Source organism: Harpegnathos saltator, unplaced genomic scaffold (genome assembly GCF_003227715.2).
Source record: "Harpegnathos saltator strain DR-91 unplaced genomic scaffold, Hsal_v8.6 scaffold9, whole genome shotgun sequence".
Classification (NCBI taxonomy): domain Eukaryota; kingdom Metazoa; phylum Arthropoda; class Insecta; order Hymenoptera; family Formicidae; genus Harpegnathos; species Harpegnathos saltator.
Genome location: NW_020230717.1, coordinates 218835 through 234578, shown reverse-complemented (window position 1 = coordinate 234578; position 15744 = coordinate 218835). Strand labels below are relative to the sequence as shown.

At 53.4% G+C, this 15744-nt stretch overlaps 1 protein-coding gene across 10 annotated transcripts in view; it reads right to left on the bottom strand.

Moving 5' to 3' along the window:
• Window positions 1-951: 951 nt before the first annotated feature.
• LOC105183373 (uncharacterized) overlaps window positions 952-15744 on the bottom strand; it is a 54460-nt gene continuing 39667 nt past the window's right edge. For 3 of the 10 annotated variants that reach the window (XM_025307534.1, XM_025307532.1, XM_025307533.1), the window contains exons 9-10: window positions 9178-9420; window positions 952-5358 (exon numbers count right to left, since the gene is read on the bottom strand). In XM_025307534.1, coding sequence (XP_025163319.1) covers window positions 4013-5358; window positions 9178-9420 — 1589 coding nt within the window. In that variant the 3' untranslated portion in view covers window positions 952-4012. Of the gene's footprint in view, window positions 5359-6717; window positions 6917-7773; window positions 7983-9164; window positions 9421-11186; window positions 14301-15744 lie in introns of those variants that run through there. The other 7 variants (XM_025307536.1, XM_025307539.1, XM_025307541.1 and 4 more) reach the window with 7 other exon arrangements.

Here is a 15744-nt window from a genome sequence, read left to right as displayed (position 1 = left end):
GCGTCGATCCTTCCGATCCGCGCCTAGCGCTGGCCGATCTTCTCGTCGAAGCGTAAAAATTAATGAATCCGCGGCCTCCCTAGATATTCGTTATTGTTGGCACTGTTATTGTTGCAACGCTCCCCTCACCGTGGTTCGCGTTCCCCTGGTCTCTGCTTTTGCTTTTCCCTAACTTTTCCGCGCACCTTTATCGGTGAGAATCGCATCGTCGGTGAGAAGGCATGTCAGCTTCAACGCGAGAATTCGTGGAATGCGCGAGGCGATAGAAAATGAAGAGGAATCGCGAAAGCGCAGAAGCCCCGACGCGAGCCGACGAATCTTGCATTGTCTCAAATATTGCATCTCTCTCTCTCTCTCTCTCTCTCTCTCTCTCTCTCTCTCTCTCTCTCCCTCTCTCCTTGACACTCGCACGGCTTCTGCGCCTTTTACATGTTTGGATCGCATCGAGTCTCTCCGTGAGACGTCGGCGCCCGTCCCTCGTCGGAATCGCTGCTTTTGATCTAAAGAAAAGGCGCGTCAACTCGAAAGCCGAGAGACATCCAAGTCCTCTCGGAAGTATCGAGGCTTCATCATGCTGCCTCCTTTGTGCGCGACGACGCCGGTCGCTTCTTTCATGCGTCTCGGGTGGTCCGGGACGAAGAGGGTCAAGGGGTGAATCGCAGTCCCGGGGATTACACGGGAGGGTCGATCGGCCCGACGTGACGATTAACGTGACCGAACGCGATTCTCGTTGAAGTCAGCGAAACTTCTGGTTCTTACGAGACACCAGAGGTCTGTCCCTCCGACGAGAACGCGTTTGGTTTGCACGTCGAATTTCCGTCCGAAAGACGAAGCAAGCGGCGACGTGTCCGTCTCGAGTCGAGTTTCCGCGTCGCTCGGAAGCGAAGCTGCGGTGAATTTTGACAAGCGGAAAACCACGACGTGTCTGAAGGAATCGCACAATGCCGTGTCTCCGCTGAACTTCAAGAGACTTTTATTATCGTATAATAATTATAAATAATTCGAATATAATTTCTCATTATGTAACAGTCACAGGCAATTTAGATATCTGTGAGGAGAAGCGAGCGTCGAAATTATAATTATCGCGCGTACATGTGTGCTCCTTTCTCAATTATATATTATTTATACAGATGCGACAACGGATCTCTCTAAGCGCTTGCAGTGTCCGTAAAATCGCACAATTCACTCGCCGAATGGTTAAGTAATAATTAATAATTAGTCGTCGCTCGGTGAATCGGTTCGCGAGTGCGCGCGGCGAAATTTCCGCGAGTCTTCGAGACGTTATTCAGTTGGCACTGTTACCGATCGCTTTCCTTCTTCTCCTTGCTTTCCTTTTGTTTGTTTTCCTTATCCTTTTTTGTCAGAGAGAGAGAGAGAGAGAGAGAGAGAGATCAGCCTTTCCGCGTCGGTTCGTGATGCAGCTCGCGCGAGTTAAAACTACCCTTACTATATTAAATTGGCGCTTCGTTGATCCCCCCCCCACGCAGAAGCCTTTCATCCGCGTTTCAGCCGAGAGAATCACGCGCGGGTCACGTTCCCCCCCTCCCCTCCCCCGAGGCTACAATCCTGAGATCACATCCGAAAGCGACGCGACATCCCGCGATATTGTGTTTCTTTTTCATTTACTTTCTTCCTTCCCCCGCGAGTCGCAGCGTTCAGGTGCGGCAGCGAGCTCCCTCGCTAGGTCTCACGCGACCGAGAGAGTCGTCTCTTCCTCGGCGACACGTTTGTCCTCGTGTCAAGCACGGACAGAATCTTCGCCCCCAGGTAGAACGCAAAGTCAAGACGACGGAATGATGACCGAAAAGCGCGAGTCGCTTCGACGTTATCGTCACCTTCCGTCCCACCTGGGCCTGGCCGCAGGCCCACGGCGAGGCCCACCTGAAACGCGGCGGATCGCACCCCCCCCCCCCCACGCCCTCCCGTTATCACGCCCTTCTCTCATTTGGCACGATGTCATGGAGGTGTATGATAATACTCGCGACGCGGATCTCCCACAATTCGCGTCCTGCCCGTTCGCTGCGCCCGCGACAAATTCCAGACGCGAGGAGGGAACCCCAAGATCAGCAGCAAAGCTCGGTAGAATCGAGCCGAGACAATGAGAACGACAGCCGCGAGCCGCGAAGTAAGGCGGGGAGAATTCTCCTCGCGACGAACGAGCGCGCTCGCGCGGAAACGGACCTCCGGAGGAAAGCGCGAAGAGCGCTCGCCCGGAATCGCGATTGTTTCCTCCTCTTCCTTTCCGTTCGTCCTCTGCTTCGCCTCCTCCTACCTCCGGAGCCCCCCGCCCGATCGGTCGGCGGCGGCCGAGCGAAACTCTGCAGCGCGAGCGTGTTAATCGTGAGTGTGTATTCTCCGTGTATTCTCCGTGTCCGAGAGACATCTCTCGCGTTCTCACACATATAATATATACGATAAAATTTAAACGATGCAAAGTTGAACGAAGAGACAACAACATACTCTAAGTGTTACTTTCCGTTCCGTCCGCCGAGAAGGAGGACCTCCCCGGCCGTCCGTGGCCTTTCCGCTGCGCCGGCGAGGAACCGCAGCCGGCGGAGGATCAACGGCTGATATTCAATCGGGATCGTCGTCTCGTTATTTTCAAAGCTGAGGAGTTTGATTGTCTGACAAACAGACGAACAGCCGACGACGGCCTGATTTCTCACACGCGTCCGAAATGATTTGTGCCGTATTCTTTTTTTTTTCTTTTTTTTTTTTTTTGCGAAACAGCAAACGAATCAATTCTCAACTGTCAAACTTTGAATTATATCGACTTTCCGCGCTAATGAGACGTCTTAATGAAAATCGAAACCCTTGCGGAGAGAAAATACCGCGCGCGCCAGAGCGAAAGGGCCGGACGATCGACGAGGATCTCCTCGACGAGAGCCTCGGCGAACGATCAATAAACATTTCATACAGCAACGATCAAATCGAGGACTTTCGAAACGACAGAAGGTTGCTTGATTGATTGATGATGCTTCGTCGCGGATATTACGTAAGAATGCCGCAGAAAAGAAAGTGCGTGCGCACGAGCACTTCGTTCTTCGCGTCCGATTTGTTTTCTCCGTTTTCTTCCTTTCTTTCTTTCTTTTTTTTCTCCACAAGGAGAGATAGAAACAGTCTTTGTGTGTGAGTGTATGTGTGTATGTGTGAAATCACACGTCCCTGGAGCCGGCATCAGATGCCGCGCTCTTTTATATCTACCTGGGACTCTCGTCGACTGAACCCAATCCTTCCCGAGCGGCGCGAAGGTCCGAAGGACGTCTCGAAGGAGTTCGACCGGTTTACGAGTTCCAGAAAATCCATTTCCTCCGTTTGTAGAGAAAGAGAAAGAGACAGACAAATAGACAGATAGAAAGATAGAGAGAAAGAGAGAGAGAGAGAGAGAGAGAGAGAGAGAGAGAGAGAGCCAGGCAGGCAGCCAGACAGACAAACAGCGCGTGTCTTTACAAGAATGAATAAAGATTAACAAAGTTATCTTTGTACAAGCGCGGGCGCGCAGGAGCCGGTTTCACTATTTCGCAGCGACGTGGCCGAATTCAGTCTTTCTTTCGCGTGTCCCCCCGAGGACGATCCCCGGCGTGAACCCGACAGGAAGTCGCTCGAAGAAGCAACTCGTCACCGTCGCTCGTTATCCATTGAAGAGACCAACTGGCGTTGCCCACCCTGAAGAATAACTCGTTCCGCCGTTCTGTTTCCGCTCAAGAAGCAACGAGCCGCGATAGAGCGCTTGTTGCGTCCTTCAACAAGAACGATAAAGTTGCCTAATAATCCCTCTGGAATAAAACCGCGAGAAAAGCGATGAAAAGAGACGCGGTCGAAACTCGCGAGTACGCCCTTTGGACCTTCGCGTCAGCCCAACTCCCACTCCCCCCAGTCGCCGTCGTGCGCAACAAACAGTCCGAGTCGCGACGGCCGCATCCCCTTGCCCGAGAACCTGAGGAAAATCCTGAGCGACGTGTCACTTGGACAAGCTCCGACACGACCCTGACGCCTCTCCCCCGTCGTCTCTTCACTCCTGCTCCACGCTGATGTCCACCGTCCTCACCCGGGACGAGTCGGTCGGCAAGAGCTGCAGGCGCTCGGGTTCCGCGTCCAACATGATGATGCACATGAAGCTCTTGCCGGAGGCTTGATCCTTCGGATAGATGGTAACCGGCGCGAACTTGTCGACCGAGCCGTCCACGTAGGAGCAGAGCTTCCGGTACACTTGGGGGAAGTGCCGCCTCAAGGACACCCCGCGCAACCTCAGCTGCCGCTGGATGTTGGTGAAGCTGATCTCCCGCGCCTTCCGCGGCGTGTTCTGCCCGTTGTTGCCCGGCAACGAGGTCAGCACCAGAGTCTCGGGCGAGTCCATCTCCCGGGTGATGTTGCACGGCGACGCAGGCGGCTGCTGCTGTTGTTGTTGCTGCTGCTGCTGCTGCTGCTGCTGCTGCTGCTGTTGTTGCTGCTGCTGCTGCTGCTGCTGCTGCTGCTGCTGCTGCTGCTGCTGCAGCTGCAGTTGTCGTCTAGCCTGCGGCGACGTCGACGACGAGGAGGCGTGCTGTTTAGCCGCACCGTCCAAGCGGATCTTCGCGCACCTGGACACTAGCTGGCGCTCCCACCTGACGGCGCCGCTGGTCGGCACCTCGCTCACCACGCACACCGCCACGTAGAGCACCAACCGCGCCTCAGGATTGTACGTCTTGCAGAGGCGCATCAGCTCGGCGTAGAGCTCGGCGCCCATCTCGCCCGGCAGCAGGTCCGACCAGCGCACGTAGGTGGGCTCGCCGAGGTCGGCGAAGCCGTTACCGACGAAGCGCTCCGCCGCTTCCGGGCTCGAGAAGAAGCATTTGACCGCGCCGCGACCCTGAGCGGCGTGGCCGCGCCGGGCGAGCGCGGAGATGTGCTTGAGCGTAGCTGGGTCCTCCTTCGCCGAGGACAATACCTGCCGGCAGAGGCTGCCGGCGCGCGAGTGCAGGCAAGTCCTGCGGTGACGTTGCCAGTGCGCCCGCCGGCACTCGCGCGAGCAGTACAGGCAGGTGCAGTTGTGGCAGCTCTTGTAGGTCCTGCGCGCCTCCGCCAGCGTCGTGGAGTTGCCGCACTTGTTGTTGCGGCAGCGCACCACCTTGTCCGCCGAGCTGCCGCCGTTCGTCGAGTCCTGCGCGTTGTCGAAGGAGACCCTGCGGTGACGTTGGACGCTACCGCCGCCGCCGCCGCCGCCGCCGCCGCCGCCGCCGCCGCGCGGCATCAACGACGATGCCGATGGTCGAGAGGGTAAGGTATCGCTACCCTCGCTCTTCCGCCTCACCAGCTCGCCGGAGTAGAAGGTGCGCTCCTCGACCGCCGCCTGCACGTCCATCACGCTCCTAGCGGACTCTGCGACAGGTCAGGCCGAGGTGTCGTCGTCAGTATAGGCGGGGAGGTCGGTTCGTAGGGAGGACGATGAGGGAGGACATCGGAGAACGAGAGATTCCAGAGAGTCGAGCCGATTTGCTTCTGGAAGTGTTCTGTGGTCATGCTGGGCGAGGAGGGTGGGGAGACGACGAAGACGAGTGATTCTGGTGGGAGTTCTGGAGGAGCGTGATGAAGCCGAGGAGAACGAGTGGTTCACACAATTCGAATTTGGATTTAGGCTCAGGGTGACGTCGTCGATGAGGTCGATGATTCGGGACGACGAGGGAGGAGTTGATGGAAGGACGAAGTGAGGGAGGAGAACGAGTCGTCGTTCGGGAGAAGAATGAAGGTGACGGGGAAGGATGTGGGAGGTGGCAAGTAATTCAAGTGACTCGAGTTTCGGAGTTTCTGCAGGAACGTGACGATGTCGTGGGTGAGGACGATGATGTGTGGGTCGATGATCGATGCTTCAGCGAAACGACGTCGTTGAGCAACGGCAAAGACAAATGACTCGGATAATGTTGTCAACAGCAAGAAAGTCGCTGAATCGTTCTCGCTTTCCTCCGTCATTGTCGTCGAGAGCCGACGCGAGGAACGCGTTCAAGCGCAATGGCATGTGGCGATCGCAAGGGTGACCTTCCCCAAATTCTGATCAAGCTAATTGCAACGGTTGACCGAGCCGGCAGGCTCGCCGAGGCGGCTTGCCAGTGTGAAGGATAAGAGATACATTGCGTCACCAGGACGAGGAAAAAATTCTCTCCTGCCGTTTTTCAAAAATTATACGTAACGTTGCCGTCAGTTTAAAATATCGACTGCTATCTTTGCTCCGCACAGAATTATCAATTTTTTATCATTCAGCCGACACAAATTAGCGAGAGATTGCTCTTGGCAATTCTCCGGATTAATTAGTTTAATCCGAGTTTGGCGACAGTCATCCCCTAAGCAAGCCGTATGACAGCGTGATGATGACAGCGATATTGGCGTGTGGGCGTGTGTGTGTGTGTGTGTGTGTGTGTGTGTGTGTGTGTGTGTGTGTGTGTGTGTGTGTGTGTGTGTGTGTGTGTGTGCGTGTTTGCGTACGTGTAACGTGTTTTTCAACGACGCACTCGTTAACACGTTGGACGCCATGACGGTGACCGGTGCTATTGATCTCTACGATGCTATCACGTCTCATTACGTTATGCAACGAGGTATACTAAGTGCACGTGAAAGATTGATCGTACGTTGCTAATAGAGAACTGATGAGACAACAGTGAAAACGAGAGAGATACATGTACATATATAATTATATATACATATATATATATATATATATATGCGTCTTAAATTACATGTATTTACCGTATCCTTGGTAAGATCAGTCATCGGTTAAGATTTTATTCGATCAACGGAAATCAACGTGTTAATCCCCGTGGTGCAGTAACCACTTTGCAAATCTTCCCTCATCCCCGCTAATTCGCGCGTCTCCCCGCGTGTGTCGTGTGAGTTTCTCGGTGACTCGACTCGGCACTTCAAGCGACGGTCCGGGGTAACTAAAATACTGAAGCAAATCAAATTAGATGGAAATCAAACCGAGGAAAGAACGCGAGAAAGCCGACTAAGGAGAGAGTACGAAAGAATGGAGAGAGAGAGAGAGAGAGAGAGAGAGAGAGAGAGAGAGAGAGAGAGAGAGAGAGAGAGAGAGAGAGAGAAAGTGGAAGCGAGTCGAGGTTCCAGTCCAAGGAGGAATACGCCAGACTTCGAAATCGCTTCGCAATTTCATCGATCAGACGAGAAGAAATGCGTCGGGGAGCGGATTTATCGCGTCCGCTGGCGGTCGCCCGAGCGGAGAATTCCCCGCTCTGTGCGACAGCAGTGTGACAACAAGGTACATCGTTTGACTACTCGAGCGAACGGCATATATAGCCCTGCTATAGCACAGACCGCAGGAGAGTGGAAGAAGCGTTTGAACGATACAAAAAACGAGAGGGGGCCCAGCCGCGCGCAGGTTCGCGCAAAGAGCGAGCCGAGCGCGCGAGAGAGACAGCTCGGGAGAGACCCCCTACGTGCTATCAAGCTTGATCGTGCACAGAACCAGAAGCGGATCCGCCACCAAACTCTCTTCAGCCGCACTTCCTTCACGCTCTCTCGTCGTCGAGACCGCCCGAGACGTCGGGCTTGAGCGAGAGAGATTGTTATATCGTTCCCGCCGCGAAATCCCGACACGGCGATTATCAAATCAACGTGGCGCAAGATCCCCGGATCGAACTTCGGTGAAAACCGAGAGAGAGAGAGAGAGATCGCGAGAGAGTGTGTAAAAAGCGCTGCTAAAAAGGGATCAGATCCAGAAAAAGAGAGAGAGAGAGAGAGAGAGAGAGAGAGAGAGAGAGAGAGAGAGAGAGAGAGAGAGAGAGAGAGAGAGAGAGAGAGAGAGAGAGTCGAGAGTTTTGGTGATGATTGTTGTCTTACGATCCTCCGTCTCAGCTCGTGTTATTAATTTCGCTCCTAATCATTCGCGCGATAAGCAGCAAGCGGCTGCGGCTGCGGCCGGCGGCCACGGCTAAACTCGTCCTCGGGCTCGGGGGTGGCTACGACCCCGCGAGCATTACACGCCCTTAGGCTCGCCTCTGCAAAGGTGCAAAAGTACATGAGTGGGCGCATCGACGGACAAGACACACGCTGGCGTTCCATTGTGTGCCTTCTTTCTTCCTTGTGCCATGTGTGCGAGTATGTGTATGTCAAGTGGTGAACGATCCTCGTCCTCAGGCGAGACACACGGCGCGCACCCCACGATACGCGCGCAAGATCGGCTCGATCGAGATCTACGCGAGGAGGGAGGGGGAGGGGGAGCGGGAAAAGGGGGACACTTGGCCGGATTTGGGCGTGAAAAAGCCGACTGGCGTCTCGTTTTCATGTTCTCGCTCGAGGCTGCCTTTCGAGCTGCGATATGAAAGAGAGCTCTTTTTCTCTTTCAGCGACAGAGGAAGAGAGAGAAGGAGATAGAGAGAGAAAGAGAGAGAGAGAGAGAGAGAGAGAGAGAGAGAGAAAGAGAGGAATCCTGCACGTGCCCCTCCCTCTGTGCCCTTCGACGCGTCGATGCGATGTGCTGAAGGGGATGTGTGAGAGTGACGCGATCTTAGCCCGGATTCGCGCGAGCCGGGGGGGCGGTCGTAGTCGAGTCGAATCGTCGCGCGATGACAGGTGAGTGGTGATAAGTGGCGACGAGGCGAAGAGAAACGCAAGTCTTTGAGCTTCGCGCCGCCAAACAGCGCGGAGGATTGTGCTGACCGGCCGGCCATGCCGTGCGCGTCGTGCGGTGCTGATGGATCTCGAGTGCCCTCGGCTTCTCCAAGCGGTTTGTGAACGCTTTCCTCCCTGAATGCTGCGGTTCAAGACGCGCGCGGCAGGTGTGCAACGAGAGGACTGACTCAACTCGCGGGAATCTCTCTTCAGAAATACAGTCCTCTCGTTGAGCCATCGGCCGCGTTCCGGAGTGCATCCAAGGAGGAAGGAGGGTTCGAGCCGCTTTGGGAAGCAGCGCGCGACCGCATCGCGTGACGGACGAGATGAATCGAAGGGAAGTAGACAAGAAGATGTGCATAAAAGTGAAGAGAAACCAGCCCAAAGTCTCTTCAGGGTGGAGTTTTCTGCCGCCAGTAGATCCACCGCCGGCACGCACGGTTGGCTCTTCGGGATTACGATAAGGATACGGTTAAAGAGAGAAAAAGAGACAGAAAGAGAAAGAGAAAGAAAGGAAGAAAGAAAGAGAGATTGTCCTTGGTAGGATCTGCCTCAGAACGAAAACTTACATAGTCCTCCTACCTTGGAGGTCTTGGCGTAGGTCGCTGCAGCTCTTCCCGGCTTTCGCCTGGCTGACGTTCGTACGATGGCGGATGGACGTAGCGGTCACGACGGGTCCTGGGCCAGGACTCGGAGTACGCGACGCGGGTGGCAGCCCCAGGAGGGAGTCAAGTACGTCCTCCAGGGTCGTGGAACCCGGACTCGGTTTGTTCCGCAGAAGAGCTGCCGTCGCCATCGCCTCGTCCGTATCGCTCTGGCCCGATCCTGATCGGTTTCATGCGGGGGTAAAGAAGAGACAGAGAGGTTTGCGTCATCCTCTTGGCCTCGAAAGCGTGCGTGTTCTGTGTGTGCGTATATGTATGTATGTATGTACATGTACGTGTATGCGGGGCGAAGCTGACCCTTACCCGCGTGATTTTCCATTAATCCCGTAATTAATTTTAAAACGGTTGCCTTTTCATCACCCTTTTAACTCGATTGCGTGGACTTTCACTCACGGATTCCGTCTTTTGCACACACGGCTGCGTGTGAGTGTGTGTGTGTGTCGGAGTGAGAACGGAACAATCCCTTCCAATTCCATCCTTTTCGCTTCTATCAGTCCCGTTAATATCAAGCGGATCCTTTCCCCACTGCGCACCTCCGGATTAATCTTGTTAATTTCCTCATGGTTCTCTCGCGCGCACAGATGTCGTTCGTGTTAGAGAGAGAGAGAGAGAGAGAGAGAGAGAGAGAGAGAGAGAAGAGAGAGAGAGAGAGAGAGAGAGAGAGAGAGAGAGAGAGAGAGAGAGAGAGAGAGAGAGAGAGAGAGAGAGAGAGAGAGAGAGAGAGAGGAGAGAGAGAGAGAGAGAGAGAGAGAGAGAGAGAGAGAGAGAGAGAGAGAGAGAGAGAGAGGAGAGAGAGAGAGAGAGAGAGAGAGAGAGAGAGAGAGAGAGAGAGAGAGAGAGAGAGAGAGAGAGAGAGAGAGAGAGAGAGAGAGAGAGAGAGAGAGAGAGTGAGGAGGAGGAGGAGGAGGAGGAGGAGAGAAAGAGCGAAGGAGAAAAGGAGGAAGAAAGAGAAGAGAGGAGAAGAAAGAGGCTCTCGCCTCCATATTAATAACAAGTGTGTGTGTGTGTGTGTGTGTGTGTGTGTGTGTGTGTGTGTAACTGACGAAACTGCCGAGCAATTTGCAATTTTCTGATATTCAGAGGTGACAGACAATGTGCCTTTTTGTTTGGTGTGTGCCGGATCGAATCTCAGGATCGCACTGACAATCGATCGATTCGACATTCGACACCATCGATCGTGCTTTACGCACGCGCGCGCGCGCGCGCGTGCGCATGCACGCACGCAAGTGCGGCTCGAGAGAGGACAGCTTTACACACAACGAATGCGGAAAAATAGGCGGACGTGGAGCTTGGACTTTGTTGTGCTCGAGAACAGGTGTACACGTCGTTCCTAGGTGATTCGAAGAAGCGACAGCAAGATCCTGCAGCACTTACCGTGAACGCAAGCAGAACGTAGTACATACGCGCGCGCGCGCACACGCACACACACACACACACACACACACACACACACACACACACACACGCACGCACGCACGCACGCACGCACGCACGCACGCACGCACGCACGCACGCACGCACACAGTGTGGTCGGGAGTGAACGGAGAGACGTTCATCGCGAGAGCGCCGCTACGATAGACAGGTAGGTAGACAGACAGATGGGTAGATCCTCGGCTTCTCGAAAAATGCACAAACAACACAGTATGTACAAGTTTCGGCGCTGTGCGCCGAATACATACATCTCTCTGTACAATGAAAAGTCCTGCCGCAGTTAACCGATAACAATCAGCGATAAACGAAACATACACGCAAGATAACACAAAGGAACTAAAATAAAAATGAAACTAAAAATAACGGTCGATGGAGATGGGTAGAGATGGATAGAGAGAAAAAGAGAAATGCAGAAAGAGAGAGAGAGAGAGAGAGAGACAGAGAAAAGCGCAAAGGGAGAACGCGCGGAGAGCTTCAACGGAGCGAACACAAAGGATAGTGACAATAATTTATTGTTTGCCAAGGGTGCTTGCGCTTTACAGTGTAGTAATCGTCGGTGTGTCCGGACCATAAGTACGGAACCGTTCGAGATAGAGATAAAGAGAGGAAAAAGAAGAAAAAGATCAGAGAGCGAAGAAAATGAAAAATTGCAGAGATAGAGAGAGAAAGAGAGCACCGGGCACGCAGAATCATCGCGAGATCGTCGCTTCCGTTTGCCTTGTTGCGCGCAATTCGTGCGATCGGATATCTACCACCAGAGTAATACTCGCGCACACTGTCGATCTTAATTACAAGACAAAGATCATTAAGGCACTTGGAGGGACAGAGAGAAAGAGAGAGCAGAGAAAGAGAGACAGACAAAGAAGGGAAAAAGAGAGAGAGAGGCAGCGGAGATGCGCGCGAATGATTCTGTGAGCTCTGAAGTCGTAACTAAAATATATAATAATAACAGCAATTATACAATTAAAAATATAATAATAATCAATAATAATAATAATAATAATTAAAGACAATGATCGCAATAATAATAGTAATAGTAATAATAATAATAATAATAACAATAATAATATCAACGCGTTTGCACAACACATAATGAAAGTTGTATGCGACTCGCATGATAAATTCTAATCGATACACGTACGTACGCACCTGCATGACGCAGGTTCTACAGGTGTAACAACATAAAGTTTTGCGAGCTTTACAGTACACATACACGAACGCAAGATAGCTACTGACAACTGTAGGGAGGCGGCGGGTGGGAGAGCGGGGGTGGGGCTGGATTAATCTAGAATCTAATTATCCTTGGGAGCTTCCTCGCATTATATACGGTAGCGGGAGCGCTTGTCGATTGTTCTCTTAACCAACAGGGGAGCGTCGGGAGCGTCGGCGACGCGTATAAACAAAGTAAGAAAAAAGTGTACTACAAAATCCTCGCGGCGGGCTCGCCCTCTCTCCTCCCTCCCCTTCTCTCCGTCGTACGAGTGCGACACAAACTACGTCGAACGTGAGAGAGAAAGAGAGGAGAGAGAGAGAGAGAGAGAGAGAGAATAGAGAGAAATGGAGCGAGAGACGAAACGACGGAAAAGAGAATGCACGTGGAATGGAGAATTTGCTGAGAGTCTTCGCTGAGCGAACGAAATAAAGAAAAAAAAAAAAAAAAAAAAAAAAGAAAAAACAAAACATACGAAACGCGACTCGAGAGTGCATCTTCCGCTCTTCCGGCTCTTTTCGTCCGCGAAAAATAGCACGAGAAATATGATCGTCTCTAAAGATCCGCAGTCTCCTGACTGATCAACTCCGGATTCCAGACGACGATGAGACAAAGACGAGAGAGAGAAAGAGAGGGAGAGACAAAATCGTCATCGCGCCGAGTACATCAACGTGACGGAGTTCGTCGACCTCCGTCTCGCGGTTTCACACTGAGCGTTTCAGGGTCCGTTCGAGAGCGAGGAAAGGCGACGGTCTCGCTGACAGAAATGTCAACTTGCCGACGGTCTCGAGTTGCGCGGCGGCAGACTCGTCGGCAGCCTCGCCGACGAGCGTCCATGTCGCGTCCTCGAGCGCGGAGGGAAACTCTCGAACGGATCGAGCGCGGCCTCGTCGCGTCGCTGCTGTTGCTCTTGCTGCTTCACGAACAAGCCTCTGAGGACGAAGAGGAAGAGTGGTGTACGCGGTCGGGCTTCGCGATCGGATCGTCGTCGCGGAATTCCATCAATCGGCCGACTTCCGGAGGCGCATCTGCGACGAGAGAGCTGACGAAGGCGAAACGTCGCGAGGATAACGATGATTGATTATGTGCGGCCGTACAAGAGCTGTGATCGTCGTCGTCGTCGTCGTGACGATGACGATAGAGCTCTCGTAAATCGGTGAGAGAGAGAGAGAGAGAGAGAGAGAGAGAGAGAGAGAGAGAGAGAGAGGGGGGGGGGTTGAACGAGGCGCCTACGGGGAATCTGCGTCTACATCGAGCGAGATGAAAGCGGCGCCGCCGGATGTCACCCTTTTACAAAAGGCAGCACGGAGGATGGTTTCCCTGCGAAGACGGGAAGGGTAGGGCGACGATATTGCGCGATCAAAGGTAATTTCTCTCTCCCTCCCTCTCCCCCCCTCTCTCTCTCTCTCTCTCTCTCGCTTTCTGTCATGGAAATCACTCGGCGAAGATTACTCTTTAATTGGACCCCCTCGATGATAAAAGACGCTTATCAATTAGCGACAGCCGCTTATCGTGAGCTTATCGAGACGCTCTCTTACTAGGTAACACGTAACTACAAAATTACCGTCGCTCGCGGAGCAAGCTTGCCGGCCTCGACTCCAGCTGCGCTCGTCGTTAATTCGTCAGTGATGATTTATACATTGATTCATTCGTCGTCGTCGTCATCGTCGATGCAACGACCTACCGCGAGATTCATGGTTACTCTACTCTCCGTGCCGCAATCTTCGAGTCCGGAGAAGTACAAGGGGGGGGCGGCATGTATAAATATATACATGCATAAATATATGTATGAATATAGGATGCATACTCTCTCGCGGGCGCGCGCGCCCGCGAGACGGATCGTCCTCGTCAGCTCTCGAATTTGTCAGCGGACTTGTGGGAAGAGCAAGAGAAGGAGAGACAGAGATAGAAAGAGAGAGAGAGTAGACCGGAAGCAGCGCGCGGATCGCCGATGAGATTTCGTTCGCGTGTCCGCTAGGCGAGCAGCAACTCACCGCGGTGATGACGCTGCTGCTGCTGCTGCTGTTGACGGTGATGCTGATGACGTTGTTGCTGCTGCTGATCGTGATGATGATGATGATGATGATGATGATGCTGCTGCTGCTGCTGCTGCTGGTGATGGTAATTAGCGGACGAGGTGGGCGACGGTCCGGCCGAGGACGTCTGCTGCTGCTGATGATGGTGATGATGATGATGACGCACGTCGTCGCGGCTCGGCGTCAGGTCGAGGTAGAGGCCGGAGGCTGCCGAGTCCTGGCAGCTGCAGGACTCGGTGCCGGTGGCGTTGCAGCCGGCGCAGCAGTCGGCCTCCTCGGTCGCCAGGCTCATCGGCGTCTCCGGCGAGTCCACGGGCCGCGTGCCGACGAACGAGCTCTCCATCCAGCACAGCTTCACGCTCCCTTCGGGGTGCCGACACAAATGCGAGCGATTAGCGCCGGGGTCATGAGCGACTCTCCGAGAGGCGTCTGTCTGTCTGAGTACTCTCTACCGGTTTCCTAAGCTCTTTCGCTCCCTATTATCGCCCCCGTGAGACCTCTCCCGTCGGTCTGCTCGAGAGCGTTGCGTTGTGTCCCAAGATATTCCGACCGAATAATACTAATAACAATGATGACGATGGCGGCGAGGGTGACGATGATGATAATAATAATAATAAACCGCTCCGGAAGATTCTCTATGGCAGAATGCGGGCTTCAGCTCCGAATCTGGAGACTCTGGAGATCACGCGAGTTCACGCAGGATCGAAGAACGCCCGGAAGACACAACTCGGCCTCAACCCGAGAGACTCACGCGCTCGTTACGCTCCTGCGCGGCGGTAAACGTCGCAGTTTCGATACGTTTGCAAAATTTATTCCCCGACTAAGCCGATTAAATAAGTATGACGTGTCTCCTCGTGCGCGAAATACCGCGTGGAAGACGGAGGAAGAGGGGGACGCTATCGCACGCGCGTTATATAACACCGCGGGGATTGATAATCTCTCTCGTTAAGGCTACCACCGACGATGCGGGCATTAACCATTTTTATTGACCGCATAATCGCCTTAAGTAGAGGCGCTGTGAGATATCGGAGTGACAAAGGAAGTTAAAAATAATCCCACAAGTAGATCGACTAATGCAACACATGATACTCTCGAGTCTTCGCGATCCTCACCGTAGGTTCCAATTGCGCGCGCGCGCGCGTGCGGGAAAGTCTTATCTCACATATCTCCATCATCCGCGATGTATTTATATATCTAAAATGCACACACATTCGTGTCATAATCTGGCTCGAAAAGTAGCGTTAATAAAGCGTAAGATAGAGAGAGAGAGAGAGAGAGAGAGAGAGAGAGAGAGAGAGAGAGAGAGAGAGAGAGAGAGAGAGAGAAGAGAGAGAAGAGAGAGAGAGAGAGAGAAGAGAGAGAGAGAAGAGGAGAGAGAGAGGAGAGAGAGAGAGAGAGAGAGAGAGAGAGAGAGAGAGAGAGAGCTTCTCGTTTTTAGCGTCGAGTCGTACGCGGGCGGGCGTGTCCGAGTAAAAGCAGCGGGGTTAGTTTCGCTGGTTACGCAAATATTAATAATATGTGAAAGCGTGTGTCCAACAATCGCACGTCGCAAGTCAAGCATCGCATCGATCGCCCCTCCCTCCCCCCCTCACCCTGTGTTGTTATCAGGAAATATCGGATTGGCTGAATTTCCAAGGGCAACGGGGCGGAAGTCCGCAGTCGCGACAAGTCTCTTTTACGACGCTCCCCGCTGCGTCGAAGATGTTTCTGCTGCTCTCCAATCCGCTCTTTTCTCTTCACCTTTTACCTTCATCCATCGCTCACCTGCATTCTCACGTCCGACCGCGTCGCTCGCCGCGTCGAGTTC